This window comes from Dendrobates tinctorius, unplaced genomic scaffold, assembly GCF_039654945.1.
Source record: "Dendrobates tinctorius isolate UK_male_01 unplaced genomic scaffold, ASM3965494v1 ptg000003l, whole genome shotgun sequence".
Lineage (NCBI taxonomy): Eukaryota > Metazoa > Chordata > Amphibia > Anura > Dendrobatidae > Dendrobates > Dendrobates tinctorius.
Window position 1 is genome coordinate 99,509,438 of NW_027361671.1, and position 24,797 is coordinate 99,534,234.

At 41.7% G+C, this 24,797-nt stretch overlaps 1 protein-coding gene across 1 annotated transcript in view; it reads right to left on the reverse strand.

Annotated features, from left to right (window-relative positions):
- Positions 1-268: 268 nt before the first annotated feature.
- Positions 269-24,797, reverse strand: part of ERP29 (endoplasmic reticulum protein 29) — a 57,876-nt gene continuing 33,347 nt past the window's right edge. The window contains exon 3 of the mRNA XM_073563738.1: positions 269-7,091. Coding sequence (XP_073419839.1) covers positions 6,589-7,091 — 503 coding nt within the window. The 3' untranslated portion in view covers positions 269-6,588. The remainder of the gene's footprint in view (positions 7,092-24,797) is intronic.

A 24,797-nucleotide genomic window follows, 5' to 3' on the forward strand; every position in this document is an offset into this window, starting at 1 on the left:
CTACCATACGCCCCCCAGTCACGTGCACGCCAACATCAGCTGTTGACCTCGACTGGCTGGCAGCGTATTGCAGCGCTGCAATATACTTCAGCTGAATGTGCATCTGAGGACGCATATCTACTTTTAAGTTTGTGCTGGTGTCAGCGGGCCTCTCCCGCATGGGCCCAGTCCCGAACCGTGATCCTTACGCACCTGGCCATCCCATAATAATTTAATCTGTGCACATGTAATTTAGGGAAACAATCAAAATACCACACTGCTGTCCATGTCATTGATAGGTTACTTATTTTATTGAACTGATTTACATGTCAGGAGCACAAAAATACAACTGCAATCAATGAACAATCTCCCACTAGAATACATGGTACTACAAGTAACAGGCTTACAGCAGTTGAATAGTATTTGACATGTCTAAGTATATAGTGTCAGAAGTCCACTTGAATAAACTTTAAAGGTCACGTGCCCTTTAGGAGTGAAAGGGATTAACAGATTAACAGCAGAGGCGCCAACAATTCTAAAGGAAGTCACAGGCAAGTAGCATTTCCTACATGTGACAAGTTATAACAGTCCTTAATGGATGAGTGACATGAATGATGCACCTAGCTGGATGGTTTAATGTGCGGTTTGTGCAAGGGTTTATCCGTTTGGGATCGTGCATACAAACTGGATGAATATTGCATATTGACTTATTTTATTAGCTATTTACCCTTCAAAGCCATACGTTATTAAGTAGATCTTAAAGGATTAATTACAAAAGGATCAAATTATCACCTATGCATAACGAATAATTTGCTAATCAATGGTACCCCAAGAGCGGACCTCTGCCTCCCTGCATTGAAAGAAGCAAATGTGCACGTGCTTGGTCTCTACCACTTTCACTGTTTATGGCACTGCCGAGAAAACCCAAGCACTGTACTATGCAGTCACATAGACAATGAATGGTGCAGGTGAGCAAACTGGAATCATCACAGGTCTAACATGAAAGTTTTTTTATCTTTATATCGTGCTTATTACTAGTAAACAGAATCTAATAATGATCCATGGTCACCTGTAACTTCCAAGCCCTTTTACATAAAGGGACAGTACATTACGTAATAAATAACTTTAGAAATCTAGTCATGAGTGTCTTAAAGGTCAATAAGTGTCAAGTTATGCTATTAATCTGCAGAGATTGGGTTAATCTGCAGGTTAATAGCGTTCTGATATTGTGTGCACCGGCACGGAGAGCCCCACTGCCTGGAGGAAATGAACTTCTGCAGGTTCAGTGTTATTTTACATAACAGGTTCCCTTTAATGCCTGCCAAAATTAAAAAAAAAAAAAAAATCCTTTTTAGAAAGTGATTTCATATACGGTATGTTCCCATTAGTTGGCTATATTACTTAACTCATTTATTATTTTGAAGGTTTTTATTGACTGTTACAGTCTATTGACCTGTGTGAGTGCAGTAAGTGCCATATGTCAGAGACCGGAGAGATTACAGGGGCTTGGGGTGACATCTGCATTTTTTGTCACAGCAATCATTTCCTATGACCCCCTAAAGCTGTAACCAGCTGGGTCCTCTCCTCTATCCTTTTGTTTCTTTTTAAGTAGATTTTCATTGCAGAAGTTACACAACAGTGAATGGGATTTAAAAATAAAAATCCCATTCAAACAATGCAGAAGAAACTGCCGAGTGGTATGTAATGATGCACTTTGGATTCTATTTCTTGCTTTCGTCTTTGAAATAGTTGCTGTATGCATTTGACCGCAGAAGCTGGGATTCTTAAGCTCGTTTAACACTGCGATAACAATATACTTTTATTGCATACATCATGAAAATCTAAAAAATATATACTTTAACGGGGATTTAATCAATTATTCTTTTTCAATAGCGGATAATTTACCAAGTGCTGGGTTCTACCGGCTGAGACTCCCACCAATCCTAAGAACAGGGCTTGGAAAGCTCCCATCTGAATAGAGCAGAAGCAGATCATGCATACTGCTGCTCCATTCATTCTCTAGTGGACAGGTGGCAAAAACTGAGCATTATTCCCAAAATGCATGGAGTGCAGGTACACATATTCGACCTCCGCTCCATTCAGATGGGACTCTGCCCTTCTCTGGCTCTATAAAGCCAGAGCTCTCAATCAAATAAGTGAGGGTGGAGATTGAGGGAAAACGAGTAGGTGGGAAGGTGTGCTTAAATGATTATTCCCAAAGTGAAGCACCGAGCAGCGAGACTTAGTTTGAACAGTCATTCTATGCAGACAGAGACCCTTTAAGAGGCTCATTTTTTGATCTATGAGGTCCTAGCAGTCGGACCGCCAGTGATCAATAAGCATGCCCTAATTTATCAATACGGAATAACGTAATAACTTAATACAAATCATTTAAACTAATAGCTCTGATGGATAATACTATACAGTTGTCACTCATATGATACTTTGTAAAAAGTAAAGCAACATAAACATGTTTACCCTATGATGATTTGTTTTTGTTCATTAGATATCTCCATATGGAATTGTTCATAAGTTTTAGCATAAATCCAAAAGACAGACCAAAAAGATACTATGCGTGGCCAACAAGTCCATTAAAGGGAACCTGTCAGCAGGATTATGCACAGTAACCAAAAAACACTGTCAGGTCAGCGCTGTTATACTGATTAAAATGATACCTTGGGTGATGAAATCAGTCTTGTGGTTGTTGTTTAATCTTTATTTTCAGTTCTGAGTTAATATTCATTATGTAAACTAGGAGGCAGGTCAGTGAGAGATCAGTAACCTGTCAGAAGCCATAAAGATGAATATCTAATCAGAGCACCACCCCGGAGCACGAGCATATCATTAACTCAAAACAGAAAATAAAGCTTAAGCAACAACCACAAGACGGATTTCCTCACCCAAGGTATCATTTTAAGCAGTATAACGGCGTTGACCTGACACTGTCTGTAGGTTACTGTGCACAATCCTGCTGACAGGCTCGCTTTAAGACTATGCACCCTAAGCTTTTCCAGCAATTACAGTAAACATATATAGCACATAAGCATAACTAAATAGATTAAAGATAAGGCTATGATTTTGCGGACAATGAGGGTAATCAATTAAATAAGATCACAGGAAAAGTAATACAGTTTGGTTTTCTGCACATACTGAAATACTGGCTACAACTGTCAGTGCTGACAAACAGAGGCATTCAGATTAATGCTATATCACAGCTAAGAAGCTGGTAGACCGGAACGATGCAATAAACTACAATGTATTACGAATCATAAAAAGGCTAAAAGTATAAAACAAAATCACATGAAGTCAGGAGTCTGTTAAAAAGTACAGATTTAATGGCCCATTCACATGTCCAATATTCTCAGGTGTTCTATCAGTTTAGGTTTTTGTCACAAAGAGAACATTTACCAATCACTGGCTAATGAGCCTTTTCATATGCTCATACCATTATGCAGACCATTAAAATGAGGGACGTGTCCAATTTTGATCAAATTTGCAGATCAAATTCACCCATTTAAGTAAATAGGTCTGCAAAAAAAAATAAAAAATGGACAGCTCACATGCCATCGCTTGTCGACATTAAAGTTAGTGTAGGGAGCTTTTTCACAAGTACATGATCAGCTAGATGCAGTGTGACCTTAGCCTGAGGTATAAGTTTACACAAAACAGATTGGCAGATGCTCACACTGACAAAAGGGCAGAACTGTAGGACATTTCACCAGTTTGACATGGTAAACCGGCCACATCAATGAATGGCAGCAGATCTGAATAAAAGTTTTTTTTCTAAATTTCTTATGTCCGTTGTTGATATATTAGCCTGTAACATTTTGGCTAAAATTTATGATAAACCCAGCTGGTTGTTACTAGAGATTTTGATCTGGGGCATGTACTTTGTCCCTTGTATGCCACTGACCAATCATAAGCAGTAGGCATTATGTAGTGGTAAAAAAGAACAAACCCTGATCTCTGCAGCTACTATATAGCATGTGTAGAGCAGAGCTGAGTGTCATTACTAACACTCCCAGATCTCTGTGTGCAGTGTGAGGGGATAGGAGAGGTATAGCAGAGCCGAGTGTGATTACAAATAATTCTGGATATCCTCTCAGGACAATATCAATTTGGGGCAAGATGCAGAGATGTGAGAGGGGAACTGCAGATGACATTCTGCTCTGCTGTATTCTACCTTCCACCACACTAACTGCCCTGGGAGGAGATCCGGAGGTGTTTGTAAACACAGTCAGTGCTGATTTATAGAATACAAAATCAATAAAAAAGTCAATAAATCTCATAGTGGAAAGTAGAAAACTTAATTGAACAAGCAAAATTATGTGTAGTAGACAACAACCCCCTGACGAGGGCAACACCAAAGCGCGTGTCTGGGTGGGCGCATCTCTAGGGAGTCTTTGCGGGCATGTACCTTGGCAACATTCTATTGCAGCCATTTTTATAACTTATGTAGCCTGCATATCAGCTGACCTGTGATTGCAGACTTGACACTTCCCATGTTTACACACCAGTTTATTCGCACTAGTTTATTCCACCTGGATTGCATACTACTGACTTCTGCAACAGTCACTCACCATATTGATATGAGCACACTTGGTCTTATCGGTGCTAATACAGCTCATTACAGGCTACACCACTTGATTTACTCTCTTGCGTATTGCCTCTGTGCAGAGTTCTCCCCTCTGTATTTTATTACGTTTGGATTATCCATGCTTAGGATTTTTTGCATGACTGTCTTCATTCGATTTGCGCCTCCTTTTATCTTTTTGTCCACTACACGCCATTTTGCTTGTTCAATAACATTTTCAACTTGACTTTTTTTTTTTTTTGTGGATTTTCTGTGCTTTGGAGTTGTGATCTATCACGGATTAGTCTTCTTTGCATCACGGTCCATTATATGCATACCTATTATATATTATTCATCATACAAATACGTATGACACCTTGTGTCCTAGTAATTTATCAATGTGCCTGATACCTATGTGTGCATATATTCTATATTGTTTTTTCTTCCTTTGTCCTCTCTAACTTGATCTATAGTATACAGTGGGTGCAGATATCAGGGTGTGTTTTTTTTTCTATACTGCATGATGCCTCCTGCTTATGATTGGTCAATGTCATACAGGAGACAAAGTATATGATCCCAGAGAAGAATATCTGGCAATGCCCAGCTGGGTTTACCATGGATTATAATCTAAACTTTAGAAGCTATTATCTACCAACAGAAATTAAAAAAAATAAAAACTATATTTTACTCACCTCTGCAGTCAATATTCCACAATGTGGCCAGTTTAACAAGCTCAGACTGAATGTCCTGTTTGATAGTCTATGGGCAGTCTAGAAGTACAGTCGTTAACGTCTGGGCGGTCCACACTTTTCACCGCTGATGTTCTATAATGCCCATGCAATGTTACCAGCTTGCACAAGATCATGAAGCTGTGGGGAGTTGGAAGCTGGCTGCTAAACATGATATATTACCATGTTTACCTCCTCAATCCCTGTATACACAGCACTGAACCAACTCTTGTGTATACAACTTAGAAAGAGGTAGCACTTAATCCTCTGGACCAATGAAATGTCATCAATGGGAGGGAGAAGTAGATGCTTGTTCTTAGGAAATCCAGTCAGCTCTGTTTTGCAGCCAGCAGGCTGAAATTCCCTTGTAACTGGGTCTAATATACCAGCTCTAGTTACAGCGGAAATCAGCAAGACAAAAAAAGTTTTAATGTGTTATATTGCCCACCAAGGGTCTCTTAAGAGGTTATCGGGGGTGCAGTGTGTAAAATTAAATAAAAAGAAACTGGCAGAATCTGCAAGTTTGAAACCTGATTTCTATCCCCGCGCTCATTGAAAAAAATAAATATGTCCAATATATAAAAATATCTGTAGAAAGGGGCACAAAATTTAAAGTGTTTTAGTGGACCTTGGTGGTCGTAGAAAAAAAAGTAAAGAAAAACTGACACGTATTCCCTATATTTCGGTACATTTTTCTCTGATATCACAATAAATAGGAATATAGAAATGACCTAAAAATGAAGCCCCATAACTACTTGAATATCCAAAGGAGAACATTTTTTGACCATCAAAAGAGCAAAAAAAAAATTTTTTTTTTTTTGCCTGGTCAGGAAGAGGGGTGGAGGGGAGGTCAGGTGATGGGATAGTCATGAACTGGTTAAAGGTATATAATTATAGGCAAATGAATAATCCACACCAAGTTTTCACATGGATTTATGGACAACCTTCTATTAATGCACCACGTATTAAATCCATAAGCTATCATCAAGGCAAGGGTGATTATCTCTTTAATTTTGGGAACCCTAAAAATGAGACACCTATTGCATCAAAGTCGTAAGTCACCATACAAAAATAACCAAAAATACTATTTTTATGAAATACTATAATGCTGAAATGTAAGAAAATTTACACCAAGAGAAGTGTCTAATAAACAAAAACACATTTTATATCAAAACTAGGAGGGATGAAAGACTTCTTCTATGGCAGGAACAGATGTTCATGAAGTGTGATGGGACACATCAGAACGTTTCTTGTGCAGTTTATGTGACCTCTGGATATATACTGTTGGAATACATGTTATCTCTATATTTAAAGCTCCTGTTTGTCTTGAGTTTTGCTCTGGAAACTGCTGAGAATATTGAGCCTCTTCTGTAGATCTTCTTTCTTGGATTCACTCATCTTATTTTTTTCAATCAGTTTTGTAATGCGCTCAAACTCACTGATGGCAAAGTTCTCCCCTTGGTCCAGGATTTTGCTCATGATCTTCATGTATTGCTCTGCAGACTGTTTCTCCAGTTCTCTAACATTGAGAGACATGGTCTGGGCTTTCTTCAGGAGCTTGCTCCTCGCCTCTTTATTGGTGGACTTTCTGAATTCTCCAGCCAGCTTATCATAGTCTTCCAGGCACCCAGGCATGCCCAAATATACTCCATGGGTTTTCAACCAATGCTGGATAGCACTGGTTCTAACCACTCCAGTGTAAGGGATTGGATTTTCGACATCCCCATTTACAAACAGATAAAAATAAGGGAAGTTTTCCTTATCCAGTTTGTACCTCTCACCCAACTCCATGTTAAATTTATCTCCATAATCTGTAAAAGAAAGAAGGAACAGTACAGAATAAGCACTGAAAGCATGTAGGAAAAGCCAGTGTCCTTAACCCCTTCACCCCGAAGCCTGTTTTCACCTTCCTGACCAGGCCAATTTTTACCATATTATTAGATAATTCTGGAACACTTCAACGGATCCCACTGACACTGAGAGATTATTTTTTTCGTGACATATTGTACTTCATGATAGTGGTAACATTTCTTTGATGTGACTTACGTTTATTTGTCAAAAAACTTGAAATTTGGCAAAAATGTAGCAATTTTCAAACTTAATTTTTATGTTCTTAAATCAGAGTTATGTCACATAAAATAGTTACCGTAATAAATAAGATTTCCCACATATCTACTTTACATCAGCACAATTTTTAAAATTTTTTCTTTTGTTAGAAAGTTATAAGGGTTAAAAGTTGACCAGCGATGTTGCATTTTTCCAACAAAATTTACAAAACAGTTGTTTTAGGGACCACCTCACGTTTAAAGTGACTTTGAGGGGCCTATATGACAAAAAATACCCAAAAGTGACACCATGGTGCTCAGTGAGGGCCCACGAGATCGCAGCGACATACATATACTGTACTTCTCTTTTTGGGGTAATGTCGCTACCACAGAGCAGTACATCATGTGCGGCACCCCCTGAAGAAGCTTAATGCGAAACAGTGTAGGGGTTGGGGCAGCATGGCTGTTTCTCTTTTCCACTATGGGATTTGACTCGGATTGATTTATTCAGGTGATGTATTCATGAATATATGCTTTTTACAATTGTTATTTTGCCTTGTGGCTTCACTTGCACTTTGATGTTTTTCTTATAACATGGACTGATTATCATAACTATGTTAACATTGTATGAGGATTTAGTCCCGTTAAACAGTCTATGTTTATATTTGCACTTGGCACTTTTAGGCTATGCGCCCACGTAGCGTTTTTCAAGCGTTTTTTCCTGAGCAGAAACGCATGCCCTTGCCAGGGAAAACGCATGCGCTTTTTGACATGCGTTTTTGACGCGATTGTCAAGCGTTTTCCTATGCGTTTTTGCAATTACAGTGTATGTATGCGGAATCGCATGCAATTCCGCACAATTAATGAACATGCTGCGTTTTTTTGCCGCTAAGCGTTTCCGCAGCGGAAAAAAAATGCAACATTAGCACAACATGTGCGTTTTCCATTCTATTACATTAGATGCTGTTCTTAAGCATTTCCGCAGCAGAAACGCTTGTCTAAAAGCACTGCGGAAACACTTAAAAAACGCAACGTGGGCACACAGCCTCAATCTAAGTACTAGGTATGCCTAGTAAGTAATATTTCATGGCTATGTTAACATATAGGAGGATATAATCCCCTCTAAAATGAATTGATGTGTTTATATTATATTTGGTGCCTTTTATTTAATATTGGGCATGTGCAGAGAGCAGTACCTAGTGTCTTTATACAGTTAGGTCCATATATATTTGGACAGAGACAACATCTTTCTAATTTTGGTTCTAGACATTACCACAATGAGTTTTAAACAAAACAATTCAGATGCAGTTGAAGTTCAGACTTTCATTTGAGGGTATCCACATTAAAATTGGATGAAGTGTTTAGGAGTTTCAGCTCCTTAACATGTGCCACCCTGTTTTTAAAGGGACCAAAAGTAATTGGACAATTGACTTCAGGGCTATTTCATGGACAGGTGTGGGCAATCCCTTTGTTATGTCATTCTCAATTAAGCAGATAAAAGGCCTGGAGTTGATTTGTGGTGTGGTGCTTGCATTTGGAAGGTTTTGCTGTGAAGGAAACATGCTGTCAAAGGAGCTCTCCATGCAGGTGAAACAAGCCATCCTTAAGCTGCAAAAACAGAAAAAACCCATCCGAGAAATTGCTACAACATTAGGAGAGGCAAAATCTACAGTTTGGTGCATCCTGAGAAAGAAAGCAAGCACTGGTGAGCTCATCAATGCAAAAATACCTGGGCGCCCATGGAAGACAACAGTGGTGGATGATCGCAGAATAATCTCCATGGTGAAGAGAAACCCCTTCACAACAGCCAACCAAGTGAACAACACTCTCCAGGAGGTAGGTGTATCAATATCCAAATCTACCATAAAGAGAAGACTGCATGAAAGTAAATACAGAGGTTTCACTGCACGGTGCAAGCCACTCATAGGCATCAAGAATAAAAAGGCTAGACTGGACTTTGCTAAAAAAAACATCTAAAAAAGCCAGCACAGTTCTGGAAGAACATTCTTTGGACAGATGAAACCAAGATCAACCTCTACCAGAATGATGGAAAGTGAAAAGTATAGTGAAGGTGTGGTACAGCTCATGATCCAAAGCATACCACATCATCTGTAAAACACGGCGGAGGCAGTGTGATGGCTTGGGCATGCATGGCTGCCAGTGGCACTGGGTCACTAGTGTTTATTGATGATATGACACAGGACAGAAGCAGCCGAATGAATTCTGAGGTATTCAGAGCCATACTGTGTGCTCAGATCCAGCCAAATGCAGCCAAACTGATTGGTCGTCGTTTCATACTACAGATGGACAATGACCCAAAATATAAAGCCAAAGCAACCCAGGAGTTTATTAAAGCAAAGATGTGGAATATTGTTGAATGGCCAAGTCAGTCACCTGATCTCAACCCAATTGAGCATGCATTTCACTTGTTAAAGACTAAACTTCAGATAGAAAGGCCCACAAACAAACAGCAACTGAAAACCACCGCAGTGAAGGCCTGGCAGAGCATCAAAAAGGAGGAAACACAGCGTCTGGTGATGTCCATGAGTTCAAGACTTCAGGCAGTCATTGCCAACAAAGGGTTTTCAACCAAGTACTAGAAATGAACATTTTATTTACAATTATTTAATCTGTCCAATTACTATTGGTCCCTTTAAAAACAGGGTGGCACATGTTAAGGAGCTGAAACTCCTAAACCCTTCATCCAATTTTAATGTGGATACCCTCAAATGAAAGCTGAAAGTCTGAACTTCAACTGCATCTGAATTGTTTTGTTTAAAATTCATTGTGGTAATGTCTAGAACCAAAATTAGAAAAATGTTGCCTCTGTCCAAATATATATGGACCTAACTATATGTCTTTGTTTACATTTTTTGATCCTTTACTGGGCAGCTTATTTTTGTGCCATTCCCCGTAGGAGGTCCTTATTCTTTTATTGTCATTCAGTGTATTTATTGGTTGTTTTTATTTTTTGTGATTAATAAAAAATATTGAATTTTAATTTATGCTAGAAACTTTTCATTTTTTTGCTTAGCAGTTAAAAAAGGTTACATTACTGCTTACAAAAGGTGATGTTGTGATGTGGAATTGTCTAGCACTCTATATGATATAAAAAATTTGGGACATAAGTTAAATGATAAGATTCTATGTAGATAGAGAAGAGGGGGAGGAAGAGGAAGTTCTGTCTTTAGCTCCTGTCTCCTCTTTTGACATGCCCGCCGAACGCACGGGGACGCGTCCACATACAATGCATGTCCCTGCGTCCCCAATGTTAAATATAGGTACGTAGGGCGCATGTGGATCTATGCGGATCTTAAGGAAAGAAGTACGCAGCCCTAAGCTGCGTACACAAACGCTAGTGTGAAACCAGCCTCAGTAATGTAAAGATCTGTATTCATTGAATACAGAATTTACCCATGAAATGAGAATTTTGAGAATGAAAGAGGAGTCCTGAGAAATTTATAATTTATTATGCATTGCTTATATAGTGCTACCATATTCAACAGCACTTTACAGACATTATCATCGCTGTCCCCGATGAAGAAACCAGAGGAAACCCACGTAAACACAGAAAGAACATACAAACTCCTTGCAGATGTTGTTCTTTGTGGTATTTGAACACAAGACTGCAGAGCTGCAAAGAAATAATGCTAATTAGAGCCACCGTGCTACCTATAAGATATACTACAAAAATACTTCTTTTCACTGTGTTTCCCTGAAAATAAGACCTACCCCAAAATAAGTCCTAGTATGAATTTAAATGTTTTTTTGAAGGATGCGTGAAATTTAAAATCTACTCCAAAAATAAGCCCCAGTTACAGACAGGGCTGGTGTTAGGGTAGGGGGAGGCAAACTGGGCAATTGCCCACGGACTCCATTCTCTTAGGGCCCCCAGTGCTTCTATTCCGAGGTTAACACTGCTTAATGACATCTGAAAATAAGCCCTAACCCAGATTTCACAGCAAAAAATAATATAAGACCCTGTCTTATTTTTCGGGAAACACGGTATTGATTTATGAAAATATAAAGTGACAGTTACTCTTTAAAGCACATCTAACACCAGAATATGCTATATAGAAAATATACTGTATACCAGACTCATTGTTATGTATCTAATGTATGCATGAGCCCAGCAGCCCACACCAATCATCTATGATTACTAGCTGCTATAGATACATCAGCCCCCCAATGATTAGTGAGGCGCATGTTACTCAGCTCTGTGTGTCAGCAAGCTTTGCGTTCTGGTGGCAATCATCTCTTCAGTAAGCTCTTGTTTATTTCTCTACTATCTGCAATTACCTTATATACTCGAGTATAAGCCGAGATTTTTCAGCCCATTTTTTCATGCTGAAAGTGCCCCTCTCGGCTTATACTAAGGTCATTGTCCCGGGGGTCGGCGGGAGAGGGGGAGCACGGCTGTCAGATCATACTCACCCCCTCCTGGCACTGTCTCTGCAGTCCCCGCTTCTCAGATGGTCTCCGATGCCGTAGCTCTTCCTGTGTTCAGCGATCACGTGGTACTGCTCATTAAAGTAATGAATATGCGCATATTCATTACTTTAATGAGTGGTACCACGTGACCGCTGAACACTGGAAGGAGCTGCCAGAGACCATCAGAGAAGCAGGGGCTGCAGAGACGCGCCAGGAGGGGGTGGGTATGACAGGGAGGATGGGGGAAGCTATGCGATATTCATTGGTCCCCGTTCCACTGCCGAGCGCTACTCTGTCTTCCGCATCCTCTGGCTGTGACGTTCAGGTCAAAGGGCGCGATGACGTGGCCAGTGAGTGCCCTCTGCTTGAACAGTCACTGCAGAGACCCGGAAGACAGAGCGGCGCGTGGTGGTGGAACGGGGACAGGTGAATATCGCAGGTGCAGGTGCCGTGAGCCAGCGGTGACACCGGCACCTGGCCCCCCTAGCGCGCCGATGTCCCCGCCTGCTCAGGACACCGGTACCTGGCCCCCAGCGGCGAGAGGTATGTATGTAAATTTTTTTTTTTAAATCACAGTAGCATATGGGGCATATATAGCTATGGAGCATCAAGATATAGGGAGCATTATATGGGGCATATTCTATGGAGCATCTTATGGGGCCATAACCTTTATGGAGCAGCATATGGGGCATATTATTCTATGGAGCATCTTATGAGGCCATCAAGATATATGGAGCAGCATGTGGGGCATATTCTAAGGAGCATCTTAAGGGGCCACCAAGATATATAGAGCAGCATATGGGGCATATTCTATGGAGCATCTTATGGAGCCATAACCTTTATGGAGCAGCATATGGGGCATATTATTATATGGAGCATCTTATGTGGGCCCATCATGAACTGTATGGAGCAAAATATGGGGCTCCTGATTCAATATGGATATTCTAAAACATTTAACCTACTAATGTCTCAATTAATTTTACTTTTATTGGTATCTATTTTTATTTTTGAAATTTACCAGCAGGTGCTGCATTTTCCACCCTAGGCTTATACTTAAGTTACTAAGTTTTCCCAGTTTTTTGTGAGAAAATTAGGGGCTTCGGCTTATACTCGAGTATATACGGTACCTCCTCGTGTAGACCTACTGATTAAACCTTTCAAGCTCTTTACATAAAAATACACTCTTTTCTGGTGTTCTTCACACTAGAAGCAAGTATTCAATTTGCTTGTTCATCACTGCTGCCTTTATTCCTGACTAGTTTCAGCTATCTACCAATAACACACAACTATTTCCTGCAAGTCCTTGACAGAGTGTACATGTACAATTCCTGTGTGTGTCTACACTATTGGCCCAGTGACTGGTCCTCAATGATCCACCTGCCATCTGGCAAGTCCTACCTGCTATGCCACCACCCTTCTTTCTGTATTACTCACCCTGACCTATGGCTAAGAGAATATACCTCACTAGTTGAGCTCATAACAGCACTGAAGGTGAAGTTTGTGAGTTATGTACAAATCCCATTTATATAACTACAGATTTTAACAGAAAGTACAAGCAGAATCTACACATGGTTGACTAAAGACCATGAGTCTTTATGAGTGGAATCTGTAGCCTTTTAGGACTTACCCTGTGGAGATGTCAAAAATGCTCAAGATAGGATCAATCCTTTAAAAAGAACCATGTATGCTGGGTACAGATCGATATATAGGGTTTGGTAGGAATTGCAAATTATAAGGAGTGAAGTTTCAGGCTTACACTAAGCTCTGCTGTCATGGTTAGGACATGGTTAATGTCCTGTTTTCTCAGGGTTAATTTTGCTGAACTCCCTTTGGATCTGGGAGGGGTATTTATACTCACTCCAGACTAAGATTCCCTGTCAGCTATACTGTTATTCTGGCTGTGTCTCTGACCCCTGGTGTGCGTGTATACTGCTTTGCTTGTTTGATTCCCGTGTATGACCTGGTCTGTCCCCTCACTCTGTTCTCTATCTCACGTTTTGGTACTATTGTCTTCTCCGGTTCTGTCCTCCTGGCTTAGCTATCGTTACTCCATTACCATTTGCCACTACTGTACCGTCTATTGCCCGTTCTGGTTTTCTGATCAATTGCTACGTCCTGACTATCCGCTCTGTCTAACCCTTTAGTACTGTTCTGCTTTCTCGTGCTTAGACTCCGGCTTGATCTGGTTTATGTCCCTGTCTATGCCCCTTGGTAACTTGTCCCGTAGTTGCCTTTTTAGGAGTTTTCCTCAGCTTCTAGCTCTGTGGAGCTTAGGCCACGCCCCCAGCAGTCACGTGCTTCAGGTCCTGTTAGTCTGAAGCATGCGTCTTCACCGCTGCTGCCCCGCTCCACTGGTATCTTTGAGCACAGTTTTTGCACTCAGGACTCGCGCACTGGCTCAGTGAGCAAGTGCAGTGTTCCTGACATCTGCAACTTTATTGCAATACAGGCATTAATACATTTCTCCTAGTAATTTTCTTTTTTAAGTTAGGAGCTCTAGTGACTTATTTCTTTGCAAATAATAATATGGCTTCCATTATAGCTCCTTTAGATTCATCAACAAAAAAATGCGTTACACACTCAATGATACTACAGGCAGGATGGATCATCGGTCCATCGTTGATGGATTGCTGTTGTAAACTTTTTGTCAAAAGAAAAATTCTGCAAAAAGATTGCAATTTAAACAAATAATGACTAAATGTAGAAATAATCAGGATGGTAGAGTCCACATATTTCCCTGTAAGTATTAGGCAAACCGATGTTGCAGTCATACCCATTGATGATAATCATTAGGAATACGTTCTGTTTTTTATGTCCGAGCACTAGGTGGTTTTCCATTACTTTTTACAGGCCAAATAGTGTAGTCTATTATTCTATTATTGTAGTCAATATTCTACCAAGCAGAAAACGACAGATGGACCTTTAAATTAGAGCCATTTAAAAATGGCCTAAAACTGTTCTTAGTAATATACAAATGTGGGAAGTGAGTAATTAGCTTGGACAAAGGGCTCCTAACTCTGCAAAACTGTCCCTGCTGGGATTTGTATGATCAGAATAACAACACTACATATAACTTCTCAGAGAGAGAGATGTCTTTTTCTAAGTAATGTGTCCTTTTATTGTATGCTTACAATATATCAATAATGTTATGTCCAACAATGGAGAAGGCTAAGGCTGGAGTCACACATAGCGACTCACCAGCGATCCTGACAACGATATCAATGTGTCAGGATCGCTGGTGAATCGCTAAGTGATCGCTGGTGAGCTGTCAAACAGACAGCTTCACCAGTGATCAGCACAGCGACGCCGAGTGCGCGGCGTCGCTGTGTATGTTAATAACCAGCGCGCTGATGCAGGGAGCTGGTAACTAACGCACACATCAGGTATCTAAGGGACGTGCGTCCCTAGATACCCGATGTGTGCGTTAGTTACCAGCTCCCTGCATCAGCGCGCTGGTAACTAACGTACACATCGGGTATCTAAGGGACGCACGTCCCTTGGATACCCGATGTGTACATTAGTTACCAGCAGATCGCTGGTCTCCCGCCTGTCACGCAGCGATGCGTGCTGGCCAGCGGGAGACCAGCGACCAAAAAAAAGTCCTGGCCTTTCCTGCAGCGATCAGCGATAGCGGCAGGGGGGCCGGTCGCTGATCGCTGTCACACACAGCGATCTCGCTGGTGAGATCGCTGTTGTGTCACAAAAATTGTGACTCGGCAGCGATCTCGCTAGCGAGATCGCTATGTGTGACGGGGCCTTTACTCAGCAGTGACAAAGGGTCGAGAACATTATTGTGTTTGTTAATCTCAGCATAAAATCTCCCCTCACAGTAATAATCCTATTAACAAACAGACGTTCAGTTCACACTGATTAATGTCAAAACATCTGCTCTTTTAGGTAAGGCTGGCGGTCTACTCATTCTCAAGATGTTTTAAGTCCAAGCATTCGGACACCCATCAATCATATGGCATGACTCAGAGCTACAGTAGTGTTCAAAATAATATCAGTCCAATATGACTAAACAGATTAATCGCTGTTTTTGGTGTAAATTATATTACCACATGTCAAACAATTTACCAGTTGGTGCAGCAGATTCTAAGAAAACCACCAGACTCCGCATTCATGATCTGCAGGTTTCTGAGTCTGTGTTTTAGAATAATTAATTGAAAGAAGATGTGTTCAAAATAATCGCAGTGTGGGGTTCAGATAGTGAGGTCAATCATTCTGTGAAGAAACAGGAGTGAATCAGGTAGCCCTTATTTAAGGGTGAAGCCAGGACATTTTGAACAAGCATTCCTCCCATCATTGATGTGTTGGAGCTTAGACCAGCTTGCTAGTGGGGGAGCTGTCTCTCCACTGATCAGATATTGATGACCTATTCTAAGCATACTCGTAGGTCATCAATATCTGGTGACTGGACAGCCCCTTTAAGGCTTACTCATGTTTTCTTTAGATCTTAGGTTGTTAATTTTTAGCATGCGTTCCACAAAGGTTCTCACAATGTTCTTATACTGTCACAGTGTATGACCAAAGCTTTGGGGTACTATGATATAATTTGAGTAGCGGGTATCTGGCTTAGAAAGACTTCTGAAGTTAATGTCAGGCCTTTCCCTGCTATGGACTGCACACAGCCTATGCTCATACACAAACATCCATAATGGGTCCCTATGGTGGATGGATGTCTAGGTATCCATCTTGACTGGGGCACATATTTCCTGAGCTTCACAGTGGGCACAAATACAATGTGTACCTAGCCTTAGGCTAGTTTCACACTAGCGCTTTGGAGCGCAGCGACGGCCTGCGCACGGCCGCCGCTAAGCCCCGCCCCCTGCCGCGCATCCGCCGGTAGCTCCGCCTACCGGCGCATGACGCTGCATGCGTCCTGCGTCCCCTATCTTTATTCGGGGGGCGCAGGCCGTGCGCAGTATGCGTTTGGCGGCGCATGCGTCCTTTTGACGGTGCGCCGACCTGCGCCAAACGCAACCTGCTGCAGTTTGGTTGCGCTCGGCGCACCGTCAAAAAGGCGCATGCGCCGCCAAACGCATACTGCGCACGGGCTGCGCCCCCCCGTGATAAAGATAGGGGACGCATGCAGCGTCATGCGCCGGTAGGCGGAGCTACCGGCGGAGGCGCGGCAGGGGGCGGGGCTTAGCGGCGGCCATGCGCAGGCCGTCGCTGCGCTCCAAAGCGCTAGTGTGAAACTAGCCTTACCCATATAGAGACTATAGAGAAAAAGGTCCTCCAAGGATATTATATAAAATATTCAAATTTTATTACACTAGATTAAGGCCCGATGCTATCGCATCGGGAGGATAGTGACACCTCTTGCCATGTTAACCCTCAACACACACACACCTCCTCAACACACACTCCTCTCACCTTTCACCATCTCCACTCACGTCCCCCCCCTCTTTCACTCCACATACGACCCTTTCTCTCACTCCGTCTCTCATACTCACGCCGTTATCGCCGCTGCTCCACGATCCCCGACATCATCTTCCGCCGGCGCCATCCTGGATCCCGACGTTGTCCACGCAGGCGACATGTTCTTGCGGCGACGCCATCTTGAGTATTGCGAAATCCCGCGATACTCAAGATGGCGTTGCCGCAAGAACATGTCGCCGGCGTGGACGTCGGCGAAATCTCGCGAGATTTTGCAGACGCCATTTTGGATCCCGACGTCGTCCATGCCAGCGACATGTTCTTGCAGCGACGCCATCTTGAGTATCGTGAAATCCCGCGATACTCAAGATGGCGTCGCCGCAAGAACATGTTGCCGGTGTGGACAATGTCGGGATCCAAAATGGCGTCGGCGAAATCTCGCGAGATTTCGCCGACGCCATTTTTGGATCCCGACGTCGTCCACGCCGGCGACATGTTCTTGCTGCGACGCCATCTTGAGTATCGCGGGATTTCACGATACTCAAGATGGCGTCGCCGCAAGAAAATGTCGCCGGCGTGGACAACGTCTGGATCCAGGATGGCGCCGGCGGAAGATGATGTCGGGGATCGTGGAGCAGCAGCGATGACGGCGTGAGTATGAGAGACGGAGTGAGAGAAAGGGTCGTATGTGGAGTGAAAGAGTGAGTGGAGATGGTGAAAGGTGAGAGGAGTGTGTGTTGAGGAGTGGTGTGTTGAGGGTTGACATGGCAAGAGGTGTGCTGTGACGTCACCAGTTACAACTGGACGGAAGTTGTTACAACCCAGAAGCTGCTTATCGCATTTATTATTATAGATAACACAAAAACTAAAAAGAAACAGCAAACCATACAGAAAGTGGAAAATAGCATGACACTGGGTGACAAACATAAGAACTATAAAATGACTGGTACAATAATGTAGCTCATGAGTAGTGTTGAGCATTCCGATACCGCAAGTATCGGGTATCGGCCGATACTTGCTGTATCGGAATTCCGATACCGACTTCCGATATTTTTTCAATATCGGAATTCGGCATCGGAATCGGAAGTTCAGTTGATTGACGGCCTGACGTCATCATGATGCGCGGTGTGTGCGCATCATGATGCGCGGTGTGTGCGCATCATGATGCGCCGTCATTTCGGGCCTTCCGGGGGTCTCTGCCGGCCTGCCGGGGGGCTGTGCCGGCCTGCCGGGGGGCTGTGTGGACTGCCCGGGGTCTGTACCGGCCTGCCGGGGGGCTGTGCCGGCCTGCCGGTGGTCTGTGCACCCTGTGGGGGTCTGTACCGGCCTGCCGGGGGGCTGTGCCGGCCTGCCGGGGGGCTGTGCCGGCCTGCCGGGGGGCTGTGCTGATGTCCGGGGGTCTGTGCAAGCATCGTCCGATGGGACTACAAGTCCCATCGGGCGATGCCTGCTACCATGACAGTGATTGACACATTAGCCAATGATGGGACAGTAGTAGTCCCATCATCCGGCTAATGTGTTAAATGTTAAAAAAAAAAAAAATACTACATACATACTACATGCATGCTACATACATACTACATGCTACATACATACTACATATATACTACATACATACTACATACATGCTACATACATACTACATGCATGCTACATACATACTACATGCTACATACATACTACATATATACTACATACATACTACATACATGCTACATACATACTACATGCATGCTACATACATACTACATGCTACATACATACTACATATATACTACATACATGCTACATACATACTGCATGCTACATACATACTACATACATACTACATGCATGCTACATACATACTACATATATACTACATGCATGCTACATACATACTACATGCTACATACATACTACATACATACTACATACATGCTACATACATACTGCATGCTACATACATACTACATACATACTACATGCATGCTACATACATACTACATGCATGCTACATACATACTACATGCATGCTACATGCATGCTACATACATACTACATGCTACATACATACCACATACATACTACATACATACTACATATATACTACATGCATGCTACATACATACTACATGCTACATACATACCACATACATACTACATACATACTACATACATACTACATGCTACATACATACTACATATATACTACATGCATGCTACATACATACTACATGCTACATACATACTACATATATACTACATACATGCTACATACATACTGCATGCTACATACATACTACATACATACTACATGCATGCTACATACATACTACATGCTACATACATACTACATATATACTACATACATACTACATACATGCTACATACATACTGCATGCTACATACATACTACATGCTACATACATACTACATACATACTACATGCATGCTACATACATACTACATACATACTACATGCATGCTACATACATACTACATACATACTACATGCATGCTACATACATACTACATGCATGCTACATACATACTACATGCATGCTACATACATACTACATGCATGCTACATGCATGCTACATACATACTACATGCTACATACATACCACATACATACTACATATATACTACATGCATGCTACATACATACTACATGCTACATACATACCACATACATACTACATACATACTACATACATACTACATGCTACATACATACTACATATATACTACATGCATGCTACATACATACTACATGCTACATACATACCACATACATACTACATACATACTACATACATACTACATGCTACATACATACTACATGCATGCTACATACATACTACATGCTACATACATACCACATACATACTACATACATGCTACATATATACTACATGCATGCTACATACATACTACATATATACTACATGCATGCTACATACATACTACATGCTACATGCATGCTACATACATACTACATACATACTACATGCTACATACATACCACATATATACTACATACATACAATACATTCATACAATACATACATAGACATACAGTACATATAACATAGAGTAACATACTTACCAATACTTGTCACATTGTTCCCCGAAGCCATTGTCTTTTCCGGAATAAATATTAACATAACAAACCACAAAAATACTCACCCACGATCCGAAGCAGTCCACGAGTGTGTCCCACGACGATCTTGGGTAGAGAACTGCAGCATCAGATGATGCTGCCGTTCTCTACGGGCTGCAGGAATCCAATGACGGAAGGTAGGTATCCTTCCGCACTGTATTCCTCCGCCACTTAAAAAAAAAAGTCCCTAGTCTCACTTTATGCCATTGCTGTGTGGGAATTTCCCACACAGCAATGGCATAAAGTGAGACTAGGGACTTTTTTTTTTTTTTTTTAAGTGGCGGAGGAATACAGTGCGGAAGGATACCTACCTTCCGTCATTGGATTCCTGCAGCCCGTAGAGAACGGCAGCATCAGCTGATGCTGCAGTTCTCTACCCAAGATCGTCGTGGGACACACTCGTGGACTGCTTCGGATCGTGGGTGAATATTTTTGTGGTCTGTTATGTTAATATTTATTCCGGAAAAGACAATGGCTTCGGGGAACAATGTGACAAGTATTGGTAAGTATGTTACTCTATGTTATATGTACTGTATGTCTATGTATGTATTGTATGAATGTATTGTATGTATGTAGTATATATGTGGTATGTATGTAGCATGTAGTATGTATGTAGTATGTATGTAGCATGCATGTAGCATGCAGTATGTATGTAGCATGCATGTAGCATGCAGTATGTATGTAGCATGCATGTAGTATATATGTAGTATGTATGTAGTATATATAGAATCATAGAATCGTAGAGTTGGAAGGGACCTCCTGGGCCATCTGGTCCAACTCCCTGCTCAAAGCAGGATTCGCTAAATCATCCCAGTCAGATGTCTGTCCAGCCTCTGTTTGAAGACTTCCATTGAAGGAGAACTCACCACTTCTCGTGGCAGCCTGTTCCACTCATTGATCACTCTAACTGTCAAAAAGTTTTTTCTAATATCTAATCTGTGTCTCCTCCCATTCAGTTTCATCCCATTGCTTCTAGTCTTTCCTTGTGCAAATGAGAATAAAGTTGATCCTTCTACAATGTGACAGCCCTTTAGATATTTGTAGACAGCTATTAAGTCTCCTCTCAGTCTTCTCTTTTGCAAACTAAACATTCCCAAATCCTGCAACCTTTCCTCATAAGACAGGGTTTGCAGACCGGTCACCATTCTGGTCGCTCTTTTCTGAACTTGCTCCAGTTTGTTGATGTCTTTTTTAAAATGTGGTGCCCAAAACTGGACACAATATTCCAGATGAGGTCTGACCAAAGAGGAGTAGAGGGAAATAATGACTTCACGTGATCTAGACTGTATGCTTCTGTTAATACATCCTAGAATTGCATTTGCCTTTTTTGCTGCTGCATCACACTGTTGACTCATATTCAGTCTGTGATCTATTAGTATACCCAAGTCTTTTTCACATGTGCTGTCACTTAGCCCTATTCCTCCCATTCTATATATGTTTTTTCCATTTTTATTGCCCAGATGTAGTACTTTGCATTTCTCCCTGTTAAAAACCATTCTGTTAGTTGCTGCCCACTTCTCCAGTTTATTTAAATCTTTTTGAATCCTCTCTCTCTCTTCTCTAGTATTAGCTATCCCTCCTAGCTTTGTGTCATCAGCAAATTTAATCAGTTTACCCTCAATTCCTTCATCTAAATCGTTGATAAAGATGTTGAACAATACAGGGCCCAGGACAGAGCCCTGTGGTACCCCACTTGAGACATTCTTCCAACTGGATGTGCAGCCATTTACGACCACTCTTTGGGTCCGATCACTAAGCCAGTTATGAATCCACCTAACAGTTGCCTTGTCCATTCCATACTTAGTCATTTTTTCAATAAGGATTGTATGAGAGACTTTGTCAAATGCTTTGCTGAAGTCAAGATATACTATATCTACAGCATTTCCTTGATCCACCCAATCAGTGATACCGTCATAGAAGGAAATTAAGTTAGTCTGACATGACTTATTAGTTACAAACCCATGCTGACTCTGTTTAATCACTTCATTCTTATCCAGGTATTGACATACATGTTGTTTAATAATTTGTTCAAAGATCTTTCCTGGTATAGAAGTCAGACTCACCGGCCTATAGTTACCTGGGTCCACCTTCTTCCCCTTTTTGAAGATAGGAACAACATTTGCTCTTCTCCAGTCTTCTGGCACTTCTCCTGTTCTCCAAGAATTTTCAAAGATTATAGAGAGGGGTTCAAAAATTTCTTCTGCTATCTCCTTCAGTACTCTGGGGTGTAATTCATCTGGACCTGGAGACTTGAATTCATTTAGGCTAGCTAAGTGTTTCCTCACTATCTTTCTGTTTATAGATATCCTGGATTCTTCTATTCCCTTAATAGGACAGTGAATAACAGTTGATGTTACATTTCCTTTCTGAGAGAAAACAGATGCAAAATAGGAATTTAAAAGTTCAGCCTTCTCAACATCCTGTCTTACCATTTCATCATTTTCATCCTGTAAAAATCCTATAGCATCTTTGACTTTTCTTTTACTTTTGACATATCCCCAAAATCCTTTATTATTGCTTTTGACATCTCTTGCAAGCCTCAATTCATTTTCAGCTTTAGATAATCTGATTTGTGCCCTGCAGGTTCTGCAGACAGCATTATATTCTTCTTTAGATATGCCTCCCTCTTTCCATTTTATAAACATTTTTTTCTTCCTTTTTAGCATGTGCTTAAGTTCTGTGTTCATCCATCCTGGTTTCCTTAACTGCTTCCTATTCTTCCCTCTTTTCGGAATTGTTAACAACTGTGCTTTGAGAATTTCATTTTTCAAGATTTCCCATCCTTCCTGGACATTTTTGTCTTTAAGGATATCCAGCCATTGGATCCCTCCAATTCTCTTTCTGAATCCCTTAAAATCTGCCTTTCTGAAATCTAACCTTGATGTCTGAGTCTTCACAGGTCTTCCGCCTCTAGTTATCCAAAATTCTAAAATAGCATGGTCGCTACCTCCTAGGGTCCCAGCCACTTTTACCTCCTCAACCATTTCCTCCCTGTTTATAAGGATTAGATCCAAGGTAGCAGTTCCCCTTGTTTTCTCCCTTACCTTTTGGAAGATAAAGTTGTCAGCAAGAGAGGATAAGAATTTCCTTGACCTGTTAGTTTTGCCTGAGAGAGATTCCCAACAAATGTCTGGATAGTTGAAATCTCCCATGACAACTATGTCATATTTTTTGGAGAACTTGGCCATTTGATGCATAAAGAGTTCATCCATAGCTTCAGCTTGCACAGGCGGCCTGTAGTAAATGCCTACAATGGTGTCCTTTCCATTGTTCTGTCCTTGTATTCTTACCCAAACAGTTTCCACAGAACTCCCAGTCTCTGAAGCTTCAATCTCTGTGCAGATATACGCGTTTCTAACATACAATGCGACACCCCCTCCTCGTTTATCAAGTCTGTTTCTTGCAAATAAGTTGTATCCTTCTAGTCTTGTATTCCAATCATGTGTATTGTCCCACCAAGTTTCAGTGATTCCAATGACATCATATTTCTTTTCCTGTGTTAGTAGTTCCAATTCTCCTTGTTTGTTGCCCATGCTTTGTGCATGGGCACAATATGTAGTATGTATGTAGCATGCATGTAGTATATATGTATGTAGCATGTAGTATGTATGTAGTATGTATGTGGTATGTATGTAGCATGTAGTATGTATGTAGTATGTATGTAGCATGCATGTAGTATATATGTAGTATGTATGTAGTATATATGTAGTATGTATGTAGCATGTAGTATGTATGTAGCATGCATGTAGTATATATGTAGTATGTATGTAGCATGTAGTATGTAGCATGCATGTAGTATATATGTAGTATGTAGCATGTAGTATGTATGTAGCATGCATGTAGTATATATGTGTTATGTATGTAGCATGTAGCATGCATGTAGCATGCATGTAGTATGTATGTAGTATGTATGTAGCATGCAGTATGTATGTAGCATGCATGTAGTATATATGTAGTATGTATGTTGCATGTAGTATGAATGTAGCATGTATGTAGTATGTAGTATGAATGTAGCATGTATGTAGTATGCATGTTGTATGTATGTAGCATGTAATTTATTTTATTTTTTTTTTTTTTTTTTACATTTAACACATTAGCCGGATGATGGGACTACTACTGTCCCATCATTGGCTAATGTGTCAATCACTGTCATGGTAGCAGGCATCGCCCGATGGGACTTGTAGTCCCATCGGACGATGCCTGCACAGACCCCCGGAGCCTGCACAGCCCACCGGCAGGCCGGCACAGCCCACCGGCAGGCCGGCACAGCCCCCCGGCAGGCCGGCACAGCCCCCCGGCAGGCCGGCACAGCCCCCCGGCAGGCCGGCACAGCCCCCCGGAGCCTGCACAGACCACCGGCAGGCCGGCACAGACCACCGGAGCCTGCACAGACCCCCTGGCAGGCCGGCACAGCCCCCCGAAAGGCCCGTACAGACCCCAGAGAGGCTGTACAAGGGCAGGAAAGGGTTTTTCTTATTCCGATACCGGAAGTCCCATAGACTTGAATGGGACT